Consider the following 21,552-nt stretch of genomic DNA (forward strand, 5'->3'; position numbering starts at 1 on the left):
AGGCGTCACGTATCTCCGCAAGAAACAACCTATGGAACACATTATGGATGGCAAAAGAAGCTGGAAGGTCCAAACAAAATGACACAGGATTAAGAATTTCAGAAATCTTATATGGCCCAATGAAACGAGGCTTAAACTTAGGAGAGGAAACCTTCATAGGAACATGACGAGATGACAACCAAACCAAATCCCCAACCCGAAGTCGGGGACCAACACAGCGCCGGCGGTTAGCGAAACGTTGAGCCTTCTCCTGGGACAATGTCAAATTGTCCACCACATGAGTCCAAATCTGCTGCAACCGGTCCACCACAGTATCCACACCAGGACAGTCCGAAGGCTCAACCTGCCCTGAAGAGAAACGAGGATGGAAACCAGAATTGTAGAAAAAAGGAGAAACCAAAGTAGCCCGATTATTAAGGGCGAACTCAGCCAAAGGCAAAAAGGACACCCAATCATCCTGATCAGCAGAAACAAAGCATCTCAGATATGTCTCCAAAGTCTGATTAGTTCGTTTGGTTTGGCCATTAGTCTGAGGATGGAAATCCGAAGAAAAAGACAAATCAATGCCCATCTTAGCACAAAAGGACCGCCAAAACCTTGAAACAAACTGGGAACCCCTGTCCGAGACGATGTTCTCCGGAATGCCATGCAAACGAACCACATGCTGGAAAAACAATGGCACCAAATCAGAGGAGGAAGGCAATTTAGACAAGGGTACCAAATGGACCATTTTAGAGAAGCGATCACAAACCACCCAAATAACCGACATCCTTTGAGAAACAGGGAGATCAGAAATAAAATCCATGGAAATATGCGTCCAGGGCCTCTTCGGGACCGGCAAGGGCAAAAGCAACCCACTGGCACGAGAACAGCAGGGCTTAGCCCAAGCACAAGTCCCACAGGACTGCACAAAAGAACGCACATCCCGTGACAAAGAACGCCACCAAAAGGATCTAGCCACCAAATCTCTGGTACCAAAGATTCCAGGATGACCAGCCAACACCGAACAATGAACCTCAGAGATAACTCTACTAGTCCATCTATCAGGGACAAACAGTTTCTCCGTAGGACAACGGTCAGGTCTATCAGCCTGAAACTTCTGCAGCACGCGCCGCAAATCAGGGGAGATGGCAGACAAAATTACCCCCTCTTTAAGAATACCCGCCGGCTCCGGAACACCTGGAGAGTCAGGCACAAAACTCCTTGACAGGGCATCAGCCTTCACATTCTTAGATCCCGGAAGGTATGAAACCACAAAATCAAAACGGGAGAAAAAGAGCGACCATCGAGCCTGTCTAGGATTCAACCATTTGGCAGACTCGAGATAAGTCAAATTCTTGTGATCCGTCAAGACCACCACGCGATGTTTAGCTCCTTCAAGCCAATGTCGCCACTCCTCGAATGCCCATTTCATGGCCAACAACTCTCGATTGCCAACATCATAATTGCGCTCAGCAGGCGAGAATTTTCTAGAAAAGAAGGCACATGGTTTCATCACCGAGCCATCAGAACTTCTTTGCGACAAAACAGCCCCTGCTCCAATCTCAGAAGCATCAACCTCGACCTGAAACGGAAGCGAAACATCTGGCTGGCACAGCACAGGGGCAGAAGAAAAACGACGCTTCAACTCCTGAAAAGCCTCTACAGCCGCAGAGGACCAATTGACCACATCAGCACCCTTCTTGGTCAAATCAGTCAACGGTTTAGCAACACTAGAAAAATTAGCGATGAAGCGACGGTAAAAATTAGCAAAGCCCAGGAACTTCTGTAGGCTCTTCACAGATGTCGGCTGAGTCCAATCATAAATGGCCTGGACCTTAACAGGGTCCATCTCGATAGTAGAAGGGGAAAAAATGAAACCCAAAAATGAAACCTTCTGAACTCCAAAGAGACACTTAGACCCCTTCACAAACAAGGAATTAGCACGAAGAACCTGGAACACCATTCTGACCTGCTTCACATGAGACTCCCAATCATCCGAAAAGACCAAAATGTCATCCAAATATACAATCATGAATCTATCCAGGTATTCTCGGAAGATGTCATGCATAAAGGACTGAAACACAGATGGAGCATTAGAAAGCCCGAATGGCATAACCAGGTACTCAAAATGGCCCTCGGGCGTATTAAATGCTGTTTTCCATTCATCGCCCTGTTTAATTCGCACCAGATTATACGCCCCTCGAAGATCTATCTTAGTGAACCAACTAGCCCCCTTAATCCGAGCAAACAGATCAGACATCAGCGGCAAAGGATACTGAAATTTGACTGTGATCTTATTAACCCCTTCATGACCAGGGGATTTTTCGTTTTTCCGTGTTCGTTTTTCGCTCCCCTCCTTCCCAGAGCCATAACTTTTTTATTTTTCCGTCAATTTGGCCATGTGAGGGCTTATTTTTTGCGGGACGAGTTGTACTTTTGAACGACATCATTGGTTTTAGCATGTCGTGTACTAGAAAACGGGAAAAAAATTCCAAGTGCGGTGAAATTGCAAAAAAAGTGCAATCCCACATTGGTTTTTTGTTTGGCTTTTTTGCTAGGTTCACTAAATGCTAAAAATGACCTGCCATTATGATTCTCCAGGTCATTACGAGTTCATAGACACCAAACATGACTAGGTTATTTTTTATCTAAGTGGTGAAAAAAAATTCCAAACTTTGCTAAAAAAAAAAAAAAAAAAATTGCGCCATTTTTCAATACTCGTAGCGTCTCCATTTTTCGTGATCTGGGGTCGGTTGAGGGCTTATTTTTTGCGTGCCGAGATGATGTTTTTAATGATAGCATTTCGGTGCAGATACGTTCTTTTGATTGCCCGTTATTGCATTTTAATGCAATGTCGCGGCGACCAAAAAAACGTAATTCTGGCGTTTCGAGTTTTTTTCCCGCTACGCTGTTTAGCGATCAGGTTAATACTTTTTTTTATTTGATAGATCGGGCAATTCTGAGCGCGGCGATACCAAATATGCGTAGATTTGATATTTTTTTTATTGATTTATTTTGATTGGGGTGAAAGGGGGGTGATTTAAACTTTTATGTTTTTTTTATTTTTTTCACATTTTTTTAAACTTTTTTTTTTAACTTTTGCCATGCTTCAATAGCCTCCATGGGAGGCTAGAAGCAGGCACAGCACGATCGGCTCTGCTACATAGCAGCGATCTGCTGATCGCTGCTATGTAGCAGAATTGCACGTGTGCTGTGAGCGCCGACCACAGGGTGGCGCTCACAGCGACGGGCAATCAGTAACCATAGAGGTCTCAAGGACCTCTATGGCTACAATCGAGACGCATCGCCGACCCCCGGACATGTGACGGGGGTCGGCGATGACGTCATTTCCGGCCGCCCGGCCGGAAGCGGTAGTTAAATGCCGCTGTCTGCGTTTGACAGCGGCATTTAACTAGTTAATAGGTGCGGGCAGATCGCGATTCTGCCCGCGCCTATTACGGGCACATGTCAGCTGTTCAAAACAGCTGACATGTCCCGGCTTTGGTGCGGGCTCACCGCGGAGCCCTGCATCAAAGCAGGGGAGCCGGCATCGGACGGTATAGTACGTCCGATGCCGGTAAGGGGTTAAGAAGGCGGTAATCAATACAAGGTCTTAAAGAGCCATACTTCTTGGCCACAAAAAAGAACCCTGCTCCCAATGGTGACGACGACGGGCGAATATGACCCTTCTCCAAGGATTCCTTTATATAACTCCGCATAGCAGCGTGCTCTGGCACAGATAGATTAAACAGTCGGCCCTTAGGAAACTTACTACCGGGAATCAAATTAATAGCACAATCGCAGTCCCTATGAGGAGGTAGGGCACCGGATTTGGGTTCCTCAAATACATCCCGGTAATCTGATAAAAACTCAGGGACTTCAGAAGGAGTGGAAGGTGAAATTGACAACAATGGAACATCACCATGTACCCCTTGACAACCCCAGCTGGACACAGACATAGATTTCCAATCCAACACTGGATTATGGACCTGTAGCCATGGCAACCCCAAAACGACCACATCATGCAGATTATGCAACACCAAAAAGCGAATATCCTCCTGATGTGCAGGAGCCATGCACATGGTCAATTGCGTCCAGTATTGAGGTTTATTCTTGGCCAAAGGAGTAGCATCAATTCCTCTCAATGGAATAGGATGCTGCAAGGGCTCCAAGGAAAAACCACAGCGCTGGGCAAACTCCAAGTCCATCAAATTCAGGGCAGCGCCTGAATCCACAAATGCCATAACAGAATATGACGACAGAGAGCAAATCAGAGTAACGGACAAAAGAAATTTTGACTGTACCCTACCAATGGTGGCAGACCTAGCGAACCGCTTAGTGCGCTTAGGACAATCGGAGATAGCATGAGTGGAGTCACCACAATAAAAACACAGTCCATTCCGACGTCTGTGTTCTTGCCGTTCAGCTCTGGTCAAAGTTCTATCACACTGCATAGGCTCAGGCCTATTTTTAGAGAACACCGCCAAATGGTGCACAGCTTTGCGCTCACGCAAGCGCCGATCGATCTGAATGGCCAATGACATAGACTCATTCAGACCAGCAGGCGTGGGAAATCCCACCATGACATCCTTAAGGGCTTCAGAAAGACCCTTTCTGAAAATTGCCGCCAGGGCACATTCATTCCACTGAGTAAGCACAGACCACTTTCTAAACTTCTGACAGTACACCTCTGCCTCATCCTGACCCTGACACAAAGCCAGCAAGATTTTCTCTGCCTGATCCACGGAATTTGGTTCATCATAAAGCAATCCTAGCGCCAGAAAAAACGCATCAACTTCACGCAATGCAGGATCTCCTGGCGCAAGGGAAAATGCCCAGTCTTGAGGGTCACCACGTAATAAAGAAATAATGATTTTTACTTGTTGAGCGGGGTCACCAGAGGAGCGTGGTTTCAAAGCTAGAAACAGTTTACAATTATTTTTGAAATTCAGAAACTTAGATCTATTTCCAGAAAATAAATCAGGAGTAGGAATTCTAGGCTCTAACATCGGATTCTGAACCACAAAATCTTGAATGTTTTGTACCCTTGCAGTGAGATGATCCACACAAGAGGACAGACCTTGAATGTTCATCTCTACACCTGTGTCCTGAACCACCCAAAGGTCTAGGGGAAAAGAAAGACAAAACACAGTGCAAAGAAAAAAAATGGTCTCAGAACTTCTCTTATCCCTCTATTGAGATGCATTAATACTTTGGGCCAGCTGTACTGTTATGACCTGGTGGTTAGGAGCTAGAAATAGCCGTGGAGCGCTCCTGACGCTCCCTAGGCACCTCGACACAGCCTAAGAGCTAGCTAGCCCTAGAGAAGAAAATAAAGCCTACCTTGCCTCAGAGAAATTCCCCAAAGGAATAGGCAGCCCCCCACATGTAATGACTGTGAGTAAAGATGAAAGTCACAAACGCAGAAATGAAATAGGTTTCAGCAAAGGGAGGCACGACTTACTAAATAGACAGAGGATAGGAAAAGAATCTTTGCGGTCAGCACAAAAACCTACAAAAGACCACGCAGAGTGTGCAAAAGGGTCCTCCGCACAGACTCACGGTGCGGGGGTGCCACCCTGCATCCCAGAGCTTCCAGCTAGCAAGACAAAATCAAGATAACCAGCTGGACAAAGAAACAAGAACAATAATAACAATCAGGAACTTAGCTTCTGCAGGAGAAGACAGGACACCAGACAGATCCAGGAGCGAACTGAACCAATGCTAAAACATTGACAGCTGGCATGGAGAAACGATCTGAGTGGAGTTAAATAGAGAAGCCAACCAAAGGATAAACCACGTCACCTGTGTAAGGAACCTCAGAAGCAGCAGCTCCACTCACAGCCACCAGAGGGAGCCCACGGACCGAACTCACCGAAGTACCATTCACGACCACAGGAGGGAGCTTGACAACAGAATTCACAACAGCATATACTATGGAGCATCTTTTGGGGGCCATCAACCATAATGGAGCAGCATATGAGGCATATACTATGGAGCATCTTATGGGGGCCATGAACCATAATGCAGCAGCATATGGGGCATATACTATGGAGCATCTTATGGGGGCCATCAACCATAATGCAGCAGCATACGGGGCATATACTATGGAGCATCTTATGGGGGCCATCAACCATAATGGAGCAGCATATGGGGCATATACTATGGAGCATCTTATGGGGGCCATCAACCGTAATGCAGCAGCATATGAGGCATATACTATGGAGCATCTTATGGGGGCCATCAACCATAATGGAGCAGCATACGGGGCATATACTATGGAGCATCTTATGGGGCCATCAACCATAATGCAGCACCATATGAGGCATATGCTATGGAGCATCTTATGGGGGCCATCAACCATAATGGAGCAGCATATGAGGCATATACTATGGAGCATCTTATGGGGGCCATCAACCATAATGAAGCAGCATATGAGGCATATACTATGGAGCATCTTATGGGGCCATCAACCTTTATGGAGCAGCGTATGGGGCATATGGATGGGAGCAGCAAATTACAGAATGGTGGCGCAGGATGGGAGCAGCACATGACAGAATGGGGGCGCAGCATGGGAGCAGCACATGACAGAATAGGGCAGCACATGACAGAACGGGGGCGCAGGATGGGAGCAGCACATGACAGAACGGGGGCACAGGATGGGAGCAGCACATGACAGGATGGGGGCGCAGGATGAGAGCAGCAAATGACAGAATGGAGGCGCAGGATGGGTGCAGCACATGTCAGAATGGCGGAGCAGGATGGGAGCAGCACATGACAGAATTGGGGCGCAGGATGGGTGCAGCACATGACAGAATGGGGGCGCAGGATGGGTGCAGCACATGACAGGATGGGGGTGCAGGATGGAGCAGCACATGACAGGAAGGGGCGCAGGATGGAGCAGCACATGACAGGATGGGGGCGCAGGATGGAGCAGCTCATGACAGAATGGGGATGCAGGATGGAGCAGCACATGACAGGATGGGGACGCAGGATGGAGCAGCACATACCAGGATGGAGACCATATACCAATATAAATGCTCGCCACCCGGGCGTAGAACAGGTTCAATAGCTAGTCTAATATATAAAGCTGAATGTGTGTGTGTGTGTGTGTGTGTATGTCCGGGATTGGCATTTGCACCGTCGCAGCTACAGCCACAAAATTTTGCACAGTCTCACGTCTGGACCCCGAGAGCGTCATAGGCTATGTTGTGAGGTGAAATTTTAACCCCGCGCGTTCCAATTCACCAAACAATTTTGCCCCTATATACATAATGGGGAAAAAGTGAAAGGAAAAGTGTTGGAGGCAAATTGACAGCTGCCAGATGTGAACAAGGGGGATGTAAAGAGTGAGAGCGATGGCGCCAAAGAGTGTATACCGTACAGTTGCTATGGTGGGACCCCGACATGGGATACTTGCCACACACGGGTATATGAACACACACCCAAAATGCACCACACACTACCACGTGCTTGAACACATATACCACCCTCAGCACACATTTCACCACACATAGACCAACCTCGCCACATAAAAGTCGAAACACAAAAGTCGCCGCTCAAAACTCGCCATGCGCAAAACACACCACGTGCAAAACTAGGCTCAGGCAAAACTCGCCACACGTGCAAAACTCACTTCATGGAAAACTCGCCACACGCGGAAAAATTGCCACATACACAAAAGTTGCAACACATGCAAAAGTTGCCTCACACAAAACTTGCACATACTCAAAATGCACCACACATAAAACTCGCCACGCGCAAAACTCGCCATGCGCAAAACTTGCTGCACACAACTTGCTACACTAACCTGTCACATGCAACTCGACACAAAAAGTTGCTACACGCATGTCGCCACACAAAACTCATCTCACAAAAGTCGCTCCATGCATGTCGCCACATGCAACTCAACACACGCAACTTGACACATGAAACTCGCCCTAAAACACACACAAGTCTGGTATTATCCTTCAAAAATAAAAATCTGATTACTAAGCAGACAAACTACAAGAGCAACAAATGTACCATATAGGAAATACTGCAGCTGTCAGTCACATGACCTGTCTATTATGTGTATGTGTGAGTTAATATATATTGCCAGGGGGGAGGAGGCTGGAGATTTATCAGGCTGCCAATTTAGCTTACTGAGGTAAAAATACTGAGCAAATAACGTGTGAACAAGGTCTAATACAGGAGGAGATGACACACAGATATATACTATATACAGGGGAGATGACACACAGGTATATACTATATACAGGGGAGATGACACACAGGTGTATACTATATACAGGGGAGATGACACACAGGTATATACTATATACAAGGGAGATGACACAGGTATATACTATATACAGGAGGAGATGACACACATATATACTATATACAGGGGAGATTACACAGGTATATACTATATACAGGAGGAGATGACATACAGGTATATACTATATACAGGAGGAGATGACACACATATATACTATATACAGGGGAGATGACACAGGTATATACTATATACAGGAGGATATGACACACACATATATACTATATACAGAAGCAGATGACACACAGGTATATACTATATACAGGAGCAGATGACACACAGGTATATACTATATACAGGAGGAGATGACTTACAGGTATATCTTGCCTTGCACAGGCGTGTACTATGGAGGACAGAGAATGAACTTCAATCCAATATTGCGGCCAGCATGCAGCCAGCGGGTAAGGAAAGGGTGAATCAAACACCCTAAAACCCCGCCCATATGACCGCAAACCTGTCCCGCCAAATTCAGGTGACAGGTTCCCTTTAAGGATAACGTATACTCCTTTTATGATATGATGAAGTGGTTTGAGTGCTGGTCTCAGCTTTCCCTCTCTGTGGCAGGCAGAATTGGCTTAATCAAAATGATAATTCTACCAAAATGTTTGTACGTGTTGGGACATTCATCAACTAAAGTCCCCAAAGGGTTTTTTAGGAAAATGCATGGCATGATGGCGACATTGATATGGAGATCATCAAGGTCCAAATTAAGTATTGGATCTCTGCAGAGAACCAAAAACCAGGGTGGATACGCAGTACCTGACCTACTTTTGTATTATCTGGCCGGTCAAATACGTTACTTGAAGCAGTGGAGAGTTGGGGGCAGACTTCCTAATGCAGAAGCTCAGCTTATACACTTCTTAGATGGGAATATATCACGGGCAATATTAGAAGGATCATATACAGGTCCTTCTCAAAAAATTAGCATATAGTGTTAAATTTCATTATTTACCATAATGTAATGATTACAATTAAACTTTCATATATTATAGATTCATTATCCACCAACTGAAATTTGTCAGGTCTTTTATTGTTTAAATACTGATGATTTTGGCATACAACTCCAGATAACCCAAAAAACCTGTCTCAATAAATTAGCATATTTCACCCATCCAATCAAATAAAAGTGTTTTTTAATAACAAACAAAAAAACCATCAAATAATAATGTTCAGTTATGCACTCAATACTTGGTCGGGAATCCTTTGGCAGAAATGACTGCTTCAATGCGGTGTGGCATGGAGGCAATCAGCCTGTGACACTGCTGAGATGTTATGGAGGCCCAGGATGCTTCAATAGCGGCCTTAAGCTCATCCAGAGTGTTGGGTCTTGCGTCTCTCAACTTTCTCTTCACAATATCCCACAGATTCTCTATGGGGTTCAGGTCAGGAGAGTTGGCAGGCCAATTGAGCACAGTAATACCATGGTCAGTAAACCATTTACCAGTGGTTTTGGCACTGTGAGCAGGTGCCAGGTCGTGCTGAAAAATGAAATCTTCATCTCCATAAAGCATTTCAGCCGATGGAAGCATGAAGTGCTCCAAAATCTCCTGATAGCTAGCTGCATTGACCCTGCCCTTGATGAAACACAGTGGACCAACACCAGCAGCTGACATGGCACCCCACACCATCACTGACTGTGGGTACTTGACACTGGACTTCAGGCATTTTGGCATTTCCTTCTCCCCAGTCTTCCTCCAGACTCTGGCACCTTGATTTCCGAATGACATGCAAAATTTGCTTTCATCAGAAAAAAAGTACTTGGGACCACTTAGCAACAGTCCAGTGCTGCTTCTCTGTAGCCCAGGTCAGGCGCCTCTGCCGCTGTTTATGGTTCAAAAGTGGCTTTACCTGGGGAATGCGGCACCTGTAGCCCATTTCCTGCACACGCCTGTGCACGGTGGCTTTGGATGTTTCCACACCAGACTCAGTCCACTGCTTCCTCAGGTTCCCCAAGGTCTGGAATCGGTCCTTCTCCACAATCTTCCTCAGGGTCCGGTCTCCTCTTCTCGTTGTACAGCGTTTTCTGCCACATTGTTTCCTTCCAACAGACTTACCATTGAGGTGCCTTGATACAGCACTCTGGGAACAGCCTATTTGTTGAGAAATTTCTTTCTGGGTCTTACCCTCTTGCTTGAGGGTGTCAATGATGGCCTTCTTGACATCCGTCAGGTCGCTAGTCTTACCCATGATGGGGGTTTTGAGTAATGAACCAGGCAGGGAGTTTATAAAAGCCTCAGGTATCTTTTGCATGTGTTTAGAGTTAATTAGTTGATTCAGAAGATTAGGGTAATAGGTCGTTTAGAGAACCTTTTCTTGATATGCTAATTTATTGAGACAGGTTTTTTGGGTTATCAGGAGTTGTATGCCAAAATCATCAGTATTAAAACAATAAAAGACCTGACAAATTTCAGTTGGTGGATAATGAATCTATAATATATGAAAGTTTAATTGTAATCATTACATTATGGTAAATAATGACATTTAACACTATATGCTAATTTTTTGAGAAGGACCTGTAGACGCCACAAGGTTTATTATTTGTACACAGCTTGGCAATACAGGTGTGGCGAGAAAGTAAGCGTAACATGAAATTCAGTGACCAAATGGGAGAGAGCTATGGAATAATCTCGAGTTTCCACACCTCAAAAACTTACAGGACCCAATTCTCTGGAAGCAATATGGAATAACAGCACTTAATCAGATTTTTGAAAATGAAATTTTATTATCATTTGAAAAAAATCATATAAAGTTTGGGATTCCTCATAGGGATTTTTATAAATATTTGCAAATGGGACATGCCATAACGCACCAGTTTCCATTTCCTAGGATGCGAATATCCAGATATCCATTGATAGGAGTGCTGACAACTCAAGGGGCCACGGGCGTAATATCCTCCGTATATACCTTTCTACTAAACTCCAGGATTGCTTCTACTCAACTTGCTGTTGAGAGTAAATGGCGGCAATTTATCTCTTCTGTCACTGATGATCAGTGGAATGATGCTCTAGAGGCTCATACGATGGTGTCGCCAGACGCAAATATTAAGTTAATTCACTATATATCCTACATCAATCTTACCCGACCCCGAGTAGACTACATAGATTCGGCAGACTGGTAACTGATGAATGTCATAGGTGTGGGGGATCGGGAGCGCACTTCTGGCATCTTATTGGGAGTTGTGGGATAATACAAAGATACTGGAGCGAAGTGATAACTACATTAGAACGGATGCTTGGGATACCAATAGAATATGGTCCAGAGTTATGTATCTTGGGTATTGTGGATGAAGAACTGTGGTTGCACTATGATAAAATATTTCTCCGTAGGTTTTATTTATTGCTAGGAAAGCAAAAGCACTAAGGTGGATGGGGGGAAGCCTCCTACTATTAATCAGTGGGAAAAACAGTGAATGATATAATACCATATGAGAAGATATTATACAGAAATAGAAGATGCCCTCAGAAATTCCTTAAGATACGGGAGAGATGGTGTGATTCACCCTTAACACATCTATCCCCTAATGCCATGACTTCATCTAGCTCACAATATGAACACTGATGTTGTTCCTGTCAACATATGGAAGGTGATGATGTGTGTAAACTGCAAGAGTGCACTTTTATTATCACCCAAATTAGTACGTGTTAGGACTGGCGGAACGCACCAAGTATAAGGTGAAATAATATTGGTGCGTTCGCAGTCCGGGGTACACCGTGCAGGTGAAAACCTGCTGCTAGTAAATGGCAGTGCTATCTGGCGGTGGAAGCGAACCCTGTAAAGCCACAGGTCCGCAATACCACACTAATGAGTGCAAGCAAGGAGTCAGCAAACTCAATCCCAAGACTCAGGGTTGAAGTCCGTTCAGACTACTTGCGCACAACACCGCAACTGGGTGTGTTAGATAACTGTTAGATATAGTAAGAGCACCAAAGTGCGAACTGTGCCGTTCTGGCAGACACCACTAAGCACCTGGACGTGGGTTAGGAAGCGCACTACTGTCGCGTGGCGCCGCACTGGCGGTCACAGCAATAGACGCTGATTCGTGTGTAAAATGTTGAGAGGTTAGTCGGGCGCTAGATAGCAGCCATACACCTTACGCGAACAGTCATACAATAGGATACGGGTATTTAATGAACGACTTGCACTCACAACAAACACACGTATACAATTGTACACTAGCGCATGGCCGTGCAGTCATGCGAAGCTTATATAGCTGCAGCACGTTCAGGACCTTCAAATAAAAGACAAATGGGAAGCTGCCACAGAAGTTAGCACCTTCCGAACCTTCCAGGAGGACCAATGGATGCTACAGCATCTGAGCATGTGACCCTCGATCTCCAATGGGAGATCTCACCATGGGCATACTCAGAAGTGAAAAAGCAGGACTTAGTCCCAAAAGCATCCGCTCGCTGCTGCCCAGCACTGGCTTTAATGGCAAAAGCTGGAAAAGCAACAGCAAGCCTAAGCACAGAGTGAGACTGAGCCAGAAGCAAGAACCGAAGTCTCCGCCGAGCAGGTTCCACTGCGGCAGGAGAAGAATGGGAGACCGCAGCAGAGATAGCTCGAGATTCCCCCTGTGCAGAAGCGGGAACTCGACCCCTAACAGTACGTGATCTCAATTTTGATACAGAACCTGTTAAGTTTATTGAGTGTGCAATGCTTCATAATGGAAATTATCCTAATATGCTATGTTCTATATTGTTTGTTCATTTTTTGTTATTTGTTTACTCTATTATTGAGAGTGTAATGTTACCTACATGTTATTGTAAAGAGTGACTGTTTGATCATTCTGACCATATACTGTGATATTATATGTTTGTAACTTTATCCTGTGGAATCTTTTAATAAAAAGTTTTTTTTAAAAATATCCGAGATCCAGATCCTTTTCCTGGTATTCCAGATTTATTCAACCATCTGGTGGGAGCCAATGTTTTCTCCAAGTTGGATTTAAGGGGGGCCTATAACCTGGCTACAATCAGACAAGGGGATGAATGGAAAACGGCATTCAATACCCCTGAGAGACATTTTGAGAGTCCGATTATGCCTTTCGGTCTAACCAATGCACTAGTGGTGTTCCAGCATTTCATAAATGATATTCTCCATCATTTGGTGGGCAGGTTTGTGGTGGTCTATCTGGATGACATTTTGGTTTATTCACCTGATTTGGAGACACATCAGGGGCATCAGATATTAAAGTGAACCTGTCACCAGTTTTGTGAAATAGCTGCTAAAAATATCACCTTACTCAGCATCTGCACTGATCCCTAAATCCTTATATAACCCCCTGACTCCCATTGTAAACTCCCCAAAACTTTTCTAAATTTCTCCCGCGCTGTATGGTAAGTGTCTCAGTCCAGTCCAATGTAATTAGGGAACATCATAACTCTGTACTTGCTGGTCATTCAGGGGGTAAGTCAACCGTGGACCTTCTTTCTCGTCGTTTTTGGTTGCCAGGGTTGTATCTGAATGTGGTTGTACAGGTGTCTGCTTGAGGTGTTAGCATACATTCTAAAGGATCTCATACCTGTCCGTCAGTCCTTCCACTACCCATTCCTAGCAGACCATGGACACATTTGTCCATGAATTTTATTACCGACCTACTGGTATCGGCAGGCAAGACTGTGGTTCTATTGGTTATGGATAGGTTCAGTAAAATGGTGCATTTCATCTCTTTACCGATACTTCCAGATGCCAAGACTCGTGCGCAGGTTTTTGTTAATGACATCGTGAAGATTCACGGGGTTCCCTCCGACGTGGCGTCAGATCAGGGGACCCAACTTGTTTCTAAGTTCTAGAGAGCGTTCTGTACTCGACTGGAGGTGCATCTGTCCCTTTCCTTTGCTTTCCATCCTCAGTTGAATGGACAGACTGAGTGCACTTATCAGAATTTCGAGACTTACCTCAGGTATTTTGTCTCCAAAAATCAGGAAGATTAGGCATCTTACCGTTGGCCTAGTTTGCTATTAATAATCATCGCCAAGAGTCTAACAGCAGGATACCGTTCTTTGTTGCATACGATTTCCATCCACCGTTTGGTACTTTTAGTGGGGGAGAGGCTTCAGAAGTTCCCGAGGAGGAACATTTTGCTCCGTCCCTCTCTTCTGTGTGGCTGGGGGTTCAGAATAATTTGAAGATCATGGGAGACAGGTACAAACGTATGGCTGACAGGAAACGCTCGCCAGGTCAGACCTAAGTGTTATTGACTTTATGTAGAACGTAAGTCCGCAAGGACAGGGTCCTCTCCCCACTGTAAAAGTCTGTCATTGTAAATATGTTTACTGTTAACGATATCTATAATCCTGTATGTAACAACTTTTCTCATGTACAGCACCATGGAATTAATGGTGCTATATAAATAAATAATAATAATAATGTGGTTGTTTGCCAGGAATATCAAGTTGAGGATCCCTTCCTGGAAACCGGGACCTAGGTTTATTGACCCTTATAAAATAACCGCGGTCATTAACCCTGCAGCTTTTCGTCTTGAGTTACCCCAGGCTCTTAAAATTCACAATGTGTTCCACAGGTCTCTGCTCTAGAATAGTGATGAGCGAGTATACTCTTGCTCGGGTGGTCTCCAAATACTTGTGAGTGCTCGGAGATTTAGTTTTTGTCGATGCAGCTGCATGATTTACAGCTGCTAGCCAGCATGAGTACATGTGGGGGTTGCATGGTTGCTAGGCAATTCAAGCATCATGCAGCTGCGCCTACAAAAACTAAATCTCCAAGCACTTACAAATACTCGGAGACCACCCGAGCAACGAGTATACTCACTCATCACTACTCAAGAAGTATGTTGAACCTCTTGAGTCCTCCCCCTGCCACCACCCCCAATCATTGTTGATGGTAATTTGGAGTTCCAGATTTTGAGGATTGTTGATTCTCATCTTCAGCATCGTTCCCGGCAGTCCTTGGTGCACTGGAGGGGTTATGGTCCAGAAGAGAGGATGTAGTTTTCAGCATCAGAGGTTAATGCCCTTAGACTAGTTAGTTCGTTCCATGCCTCCCATCCTGAGAAACTGGGTCCTAAGTGTCCGGAGGCCACTAGTACAAGGGGGGTACTGTCACGGGTATGTCTGGTGTGACAGATAGTCATCCTGGATCAGACTGTAGAAGGTCTTTGCACTTAGCGCCACAAGCACCTGCTTGATTTTTGCATCTTTGTTAAGGAGTGATCCTTCTCCATCTTGGAGCCAACAGTTACCTCCACTTTCTGCTGTTAATTAACTCACCTCTTGTTGAAGGTTTAAATACATTCAGCTTCCTCAGCAGGGTGCAGGTGTTAGCTCAATTTTCCTCTGTCTGGTTGAAGTACTAGCAGTTGGCTAGTGTCTTCTTGGAGTACCATTGGAGGATTGCTGGCATGATATATTGGTGGTCTTCTCAAGCTAAGTGTATCACCTTGTTCGTCCACCCTCTCTGTCTTTAGTTGCAGTGGGGGCTGACTAGTGCATACCCCATCCCCTCCCTATCCAGGGCCTATCGCTAGGGTCAGGCAGGTATTGGGTTTCTGCTTGGCGATAGGGGCGGAACCTATTTAGGGACATTTAGGGCAGACAGGGTGTTGTTAGATCTGCCTAGGGGGTCTCCACTCCCCCCTCCCCTAGTGTTTGGGCTTCTTCCTCCCTTTCCCCATTGTTGTGCACCTTACTCCTCCCTTACCCAGCGTGACACAATCTGTAAGCTACACCTTCATCTCTGCTATTGAGTGTTATTCACACCTGACTCTGTGAAATCAAGTTCTACTGTTTCCATGTGATTCCTCACTCCTAGCTCTGCTGCATCTGGTGCGTCCTGCTCCTGTATACACCCGGTCCTGGTCCTTGCTAATCCTCATACCCGACCTTAAGCCCTGCTTTACAGCGCCATCGTCTCTGTTCCATCCTGCTAACCCTGACCTGCAACGTAAATAGTAATTGTCATTTTAATTTTATATTATAAATCAATAAATAGTACATGGAAAATAAGCAATTTAGCAATATATCTTAGCACAGGAATCAGCTTCTTTCTCCTCCTTGATGAATCATTTTTCATAATTCTCAATTCACAGGTAAAATCTGTATTCAGTGAAGACAAATTATTACATTACTGAGATTGGAGATGGCAGTGGTTACTGATAAGATTCTTTATAGACGTGGTGAGAAAAGGCGGGATGAGCGCTGCCTCTAGCTCCTCCTCCACCCGCTCATCTACATAGAATGTGATCAGTAACCACTGCCATCTCCGCTATCAGTAATGGAACAATCTTTCTTCACTGAATACAGATTTTACCTGTGAATTGAGAAGTATCAATGATCTATCCAGGAGGAGAAAGACGCAGATTTATCTGATAAGATATATTACAAATCTGCTTATTTTCATGTGTACTATTGAGTCGCCCTCCAGGGCCGTGGGGTACTCAATACCGGGTCCGGTCATCATTAAAGGGGATGTCACGGTGGCTGCGACCCAGTCCGTGGCCCTGGGCATCCAAGTAAAAGGGGAAGGTCCTTTAAAGGGATTTGTAATAAAGTTTGTGTTCGTGATGCCACCTGTGGTTCTCGGTCAGAGGGGACCGACGCTGCTTAAAGGGGTCCTCTGGGGTGATGCTACTGCAGCAAAGATGGTGACACTTCTCACAGGTGAAGCGGGGTCCCCATGGCTCCCAATGTGTATGGCAAGGAAGGTGAATGCCAGCAAATAAACGGAGGACACAGAGTTGTAACGTCTTTACCTGGTTTACTGGTGGTAGCAGGCCACAGTCCAGGGTACCAGCAATAGGTGGTGATGTGGTCCGGCCGGCTTGGAGGCAATGGTGATCCCTCTCCCAGGTGAGGTCCGTAAGCCTCTGATGCTCACTAACATTCCAACCCTTCAGGTTATCTTCTTTTCCTGGAGCTGCAGCTCATACATCTGCTGCACGGCCCCATTAGTGCTTCTCACTGCTCTCTTCCACTTTCTACCAGGAGCCGCAGACTCCCACGTCTGATCAGCTACACACCTCTCTTACCAGCTCCGCCTAGCTGATGTTCCTCGACAAGCTCCTCTCTGGCAATCTCTGTCCAACTCTCTTTCTTTCCAGGGGCTGCACCACTTTCTCGTGCATGTATGGCCCCTCTGCTCTCCATCCTTCCTCCTCTACTGTCCAGACTTCCTTCTCTCCTGGTCTCCTTGGACCAACTGTCTGACTCCTCCTCCAGACCAGAATACTTAAAGCTGAGGAAGCTCCCCTGAATCCGGGTTCAGAGCTCCGCCTTCTGGACTGGTTTCAGACTGTGTTTCATGTATGTGCGTTACCTGATAAAGGGAATCCTCCTTGCCTCCAAGCATTATATCACCCTCCCCGAAAGGAAGGCAACATCACTGTAACAACTGGTGTAACCAGCACCGGACTGGCCATCTGGCAATTCTGGTAAATGCCAGAAGGGCCTGTCTGGTCATGTGCTGCCTTGTCTGCTACGTTGTTAAAAGTATCAGTGTTCTCAAGACACTCATACTGTTAAGAGTAGTGACGAAGCACAAAGTCACTGACTCCGTCACTTACCCCAGCAGCCACGAGGATCATTAGAAATATTGGTCTTGTAGTAAATCTTGCTTTCCTCCATCCAGGGTAATATTAGTAATGTATCCCATCTGGTGTTTGGGGACAGGGACATCATGGGCCTGTGTGTTTTCAAATGCCAGGACTAAATTTCAGCCCCAGTCAGTACCTGGGTGTAACGCTATAGATTTATGAAATCAAAATTAAAATGATGGTTATTTTTTAAAGGATCCACATGGACAGATGAGCCCATAACATCCTGATGGCATTATGGTGATCCTCTTCAGCTGAGAAGAGTCAACCTTTGACCGCATGTGTGTGACTTTCTCGTTTAAATTCTAGTGGGGGAGCTAGAATAGAACTCAAAGGCTCGTGTGCATGGCTTACTACTTCTCTTACAAGATATGTAACTGTTATAGATGATCAAGAGGAGTCAAATTCCTAAGGTAGCTCTCAGAGCCCTATACTGATCTTAAAGGGGTTGTCTACTACTCTAGGAAATTATCTTATAGAGCCATATGGTGGTGTAAAAATTTAAAAAAAACTATCTTCACCCTCTGCATTGGCACAGATTCTCCTTTTCCTTTTTTTGCCCAGATGTAGAATCTTGTATTTCTCCCGGTTAAATTCCATTCTATTAGTCGCTGTCCATTGTTCAAGCTTATCTAGATCCTTCTGAATCCTTTCTATGTGTTCTCTAGTGTTCACTATCCCTCCTAGCTTTACATTGTCTGCAAATTTGGTTTGTTTACCTTCAGAATGTGATGGCTGCAGTCGATCAGCAGCTAATGTTTGGCAGCAGTGGTCCTGTGACACCTCCTCCATTAGAGGCTATCTGGGAACACAATACATAGCGCTGCTGCAGGAGGGGGTATAGGTGTCTGATTTATTATATCACCTTGAGCCCATCAGGGATAGCTATTAAGTGGAAAACCCCTTAATCAGTCACTAGCAACAGCTATGAGCGCCCCCACATGACGGGTGCTGGTAATAACAGGATGTCCTTCACCCAAAGAAAAGATATAGATATATATATATGTATACCCAGTCAAGGCAAAGACAGGTAAGGGAACCCCTGTTCTCCTATATGAGTAAAGCTGGATAGGGTGGACTTCTTCCATTTACCTGGAATCGATAGGATGCGTCTGTTCTTGACCAGTTGTTTTTGGAATAATGTACTAGACGTAGGACATTGGCCATAATGCTCACCGCATGAGATACTGGATCATAAACGTCATCCTGCAAGTAATTCCACGAATCCTTTAGACGTTCCAGTCCTGTGCAATTTTGAAAGGAAATTCCATAAGTCTTTTCATACAATTGATCCTTCTCTTTTTTCCCTGATGCACAACGGCATAATATCATCCATAAATCCTCAAGTAACATGTCTTCTGGATAATTTGCAGGACAGAAGCCATCAATGAAATGCTTCAGTTCTGCATTACGTTTTGAGGATGGTTCCAGGGACAAGCTTCCATTGAAAATCTCTGGAAACTTCTCAATGAGAACGATGTTCTGTCCCCAGGAAGGTGTTAAGATTATCGTCACATTATTGAGCCATTTAGAGACCGAGGATTCCAAGATCAGATCATGATAGCTGCCACAAAGTATAACAACCTTCACAGCAAAATGTTTAACACGTTCATGACTTGTTTTTGTAATATCATCTATTCTCACTGAATTTCTGAATATAAATGCGACACAAACGTGAAAGTAAGTTAGAAATCGATACAGTAAATTGGACTCTTGTTCTCCACTGTCATCATTGGACGTGATAATTCCAACCCAAGTCCATCCGAAATGTTTGATAAGTTTTGCTAAATTGTAACTTATGTAATATTCAGTTTGGATTGTCCGGAAAAAGTGTGGGAAATGTAGTCTATCGCCCAAGAGATGGTCAACAGCTCCATAACTGATCTATGACATCAAAAAGAGTGGACAAGTATTAAAAGAAGAAGAATCAGTTGAAGTATAAGGGTACGGGAACATAGGGTTTTTGAGGAGCCTTTAAGCATATTTTTAAGTGTAACAGTCATTTTAATTCTTAGTCCATACATCAAGAATACAGAGGTGTATCTAGGTTTTCTGGCACCCGGGGCAAGAATTCAGTTTGGCGCCCGCCGCTCCCTAATGCTCTCAATGTTCAGTGAAAACTGAGAGAAGCAGAAGAGAAGCTCGTTGTCACAGGACCACAAGTATGAAAATCGCATGTGAGTGAAGTGTCCATGTATGACTACTACATTGCAGGCTTCTGAATTCTCACAACTTGGTGAGATTGGAGAACGTTTTGTGAACAATTTCGCTCATCTCTAGTTAGCTGTTATAAATTAGTCAATAATGCCAAGGATCTAAGGGTTAATGTTTCTTCTTGTGGAGAGCCATCAAATAAAGGGATATTTGTGGGTGGCTTCCGCACTGCTAGATGAGCTTCAGACATACTGCATACTCCGGTATAATAACTGAAAAGGTAGTGGTTTATTCGACGCGTTTCGAAGTACAAAATTACTTCTTCCTCAGCACTGAACGCATGTATACAGAGAATGCAGAGGTAATGTTTAAATAGGTTAGTTTTTTTTTAATGTGGGCACCAACTGAACCACATGACAGAAGTGTCAGAGCTCAGTCTGGTGCCACATGATACAGCACATGACATATATAAATGAAAAAAACATAAACTAAATGTGATAAGATAATTATTGGTTATTGCAATAGAATTCTGCATGGGAAACCATTAAGGACGTTTAAAGGAAAAAAGAAAATGTGAAAAATCAAGAAAAAAAGAACCGACATGCCTACTAGCGGAGCAAGCATGAGAACCTGGAGTTCCGGAGCGGCACAGGGGCTGACAGCCCATCTGCCTTTGGATCGGAGACCCCGCGGCACCCCGTGGGGTCCTGATCGCTGCCATGGAGACCCAATGTCATCATGACGACATCCGGATCTCCAGAGCTGAGAGACTTCCTGTCATGCGCAGTGATGACCAGGAAGTCTCTCAGGTCAGTGTAATAGAAGCTGCAGCGCTGACAGCTTCTATAGCATGCAGATGTGCATGCTATGGAAGCGATCAGCCTGCAAAAAATGATTGTCCCATAGAGGGACACAGTGTAGCAGTAAGAATGAAATAATAAAAAAAAAAAATAATTGTAAAAATATTTAAAAAATAATAATAAAAAAATCAATATTTATTCTATCAGTAAATAAATATTTAAATGAAAAAAAAATCTAAACAATAAAAGTACACATATTTTGTATTGACCCGACCTATAAAACTGTCCCACTAGTTAACCTCTTGAGTGAACACCATAAAAAAACCAAGGCAAAAAACAATGCTTTGTTATCATACCGCCGAACAAAAAGTGTAACAACACTTGATCAAAAAGACGAATATAAATAAACATGGTACCGCTGAAAACATCATCTTGTCCTGCAAAAAAGAGCCCCCATACAGCTCCATCAGTGGAAAAATAAAAATGTTATTGCTCCCAGAATAAAGTCATGCAAAAATATTTATTTTTTATAAAAAATAGTTTTTATTGTATAAAAGCACCAAAACATAAAAAAATTTACATAAATGAGGTATCGCTGTAATCGTACTGACCCGAAGAATAAAACTGCTTTATCAATTTTACCACACGCAGAACGGTATAAACGCCGAAACGAATAAAAAGCAATCAAAAAATGTCATGTGCCCGAAAATGGTACCAATAAAAACGTCAACTTGTCCCTCAAAAAA

General features: G+C 44.5%; 1 protein-coding gene across 1 annotated transcript in view; it reads right to left on the reverse strand.

The window, feature by feature from the left end:
* Positions 1 to 21,552, reverse strand: part of LOC138649504 (vomeronasal type-2 receptor 26-like) — a 48,527-nt gene that overhangs the window by 15,160 nt on the left and 11,815 nt on the right. The window contains exons 2-3 of the mRNA XM_069739978.1: positions 18,945 to 19,503; positions 12,654 to 12,740 (exon numbers count right to left, since the gene is read on the reverse strand). Of these exons, the coding sequence (XP_069596079.1) occupies positions 12,654 to 12,740; positions 18,945 to 19,503 (646 nt within the window). The remainder of the gene's footprint in view (positions 1 to 12,653; positions 12,741 to 18,944; positions 19,504 to 21,552) is intronic.

This window comes from Ranitomeya imitator, chromosome 9 (assembly GCF_032444005.1).
Source record: "Ranitomeya imitator isolate aRanImi1 chromosome 9, aRanImi1.pri, whole genome shotgun sequence".
In the NCBI taxonomy this organism is placed as follows: domain Eukaryota; kingdom Metazoa; phylum Chordata; class Amphibia; order Anura; family Dendrobatidae; genus Ranitomeya; species Ranitomeya imitator.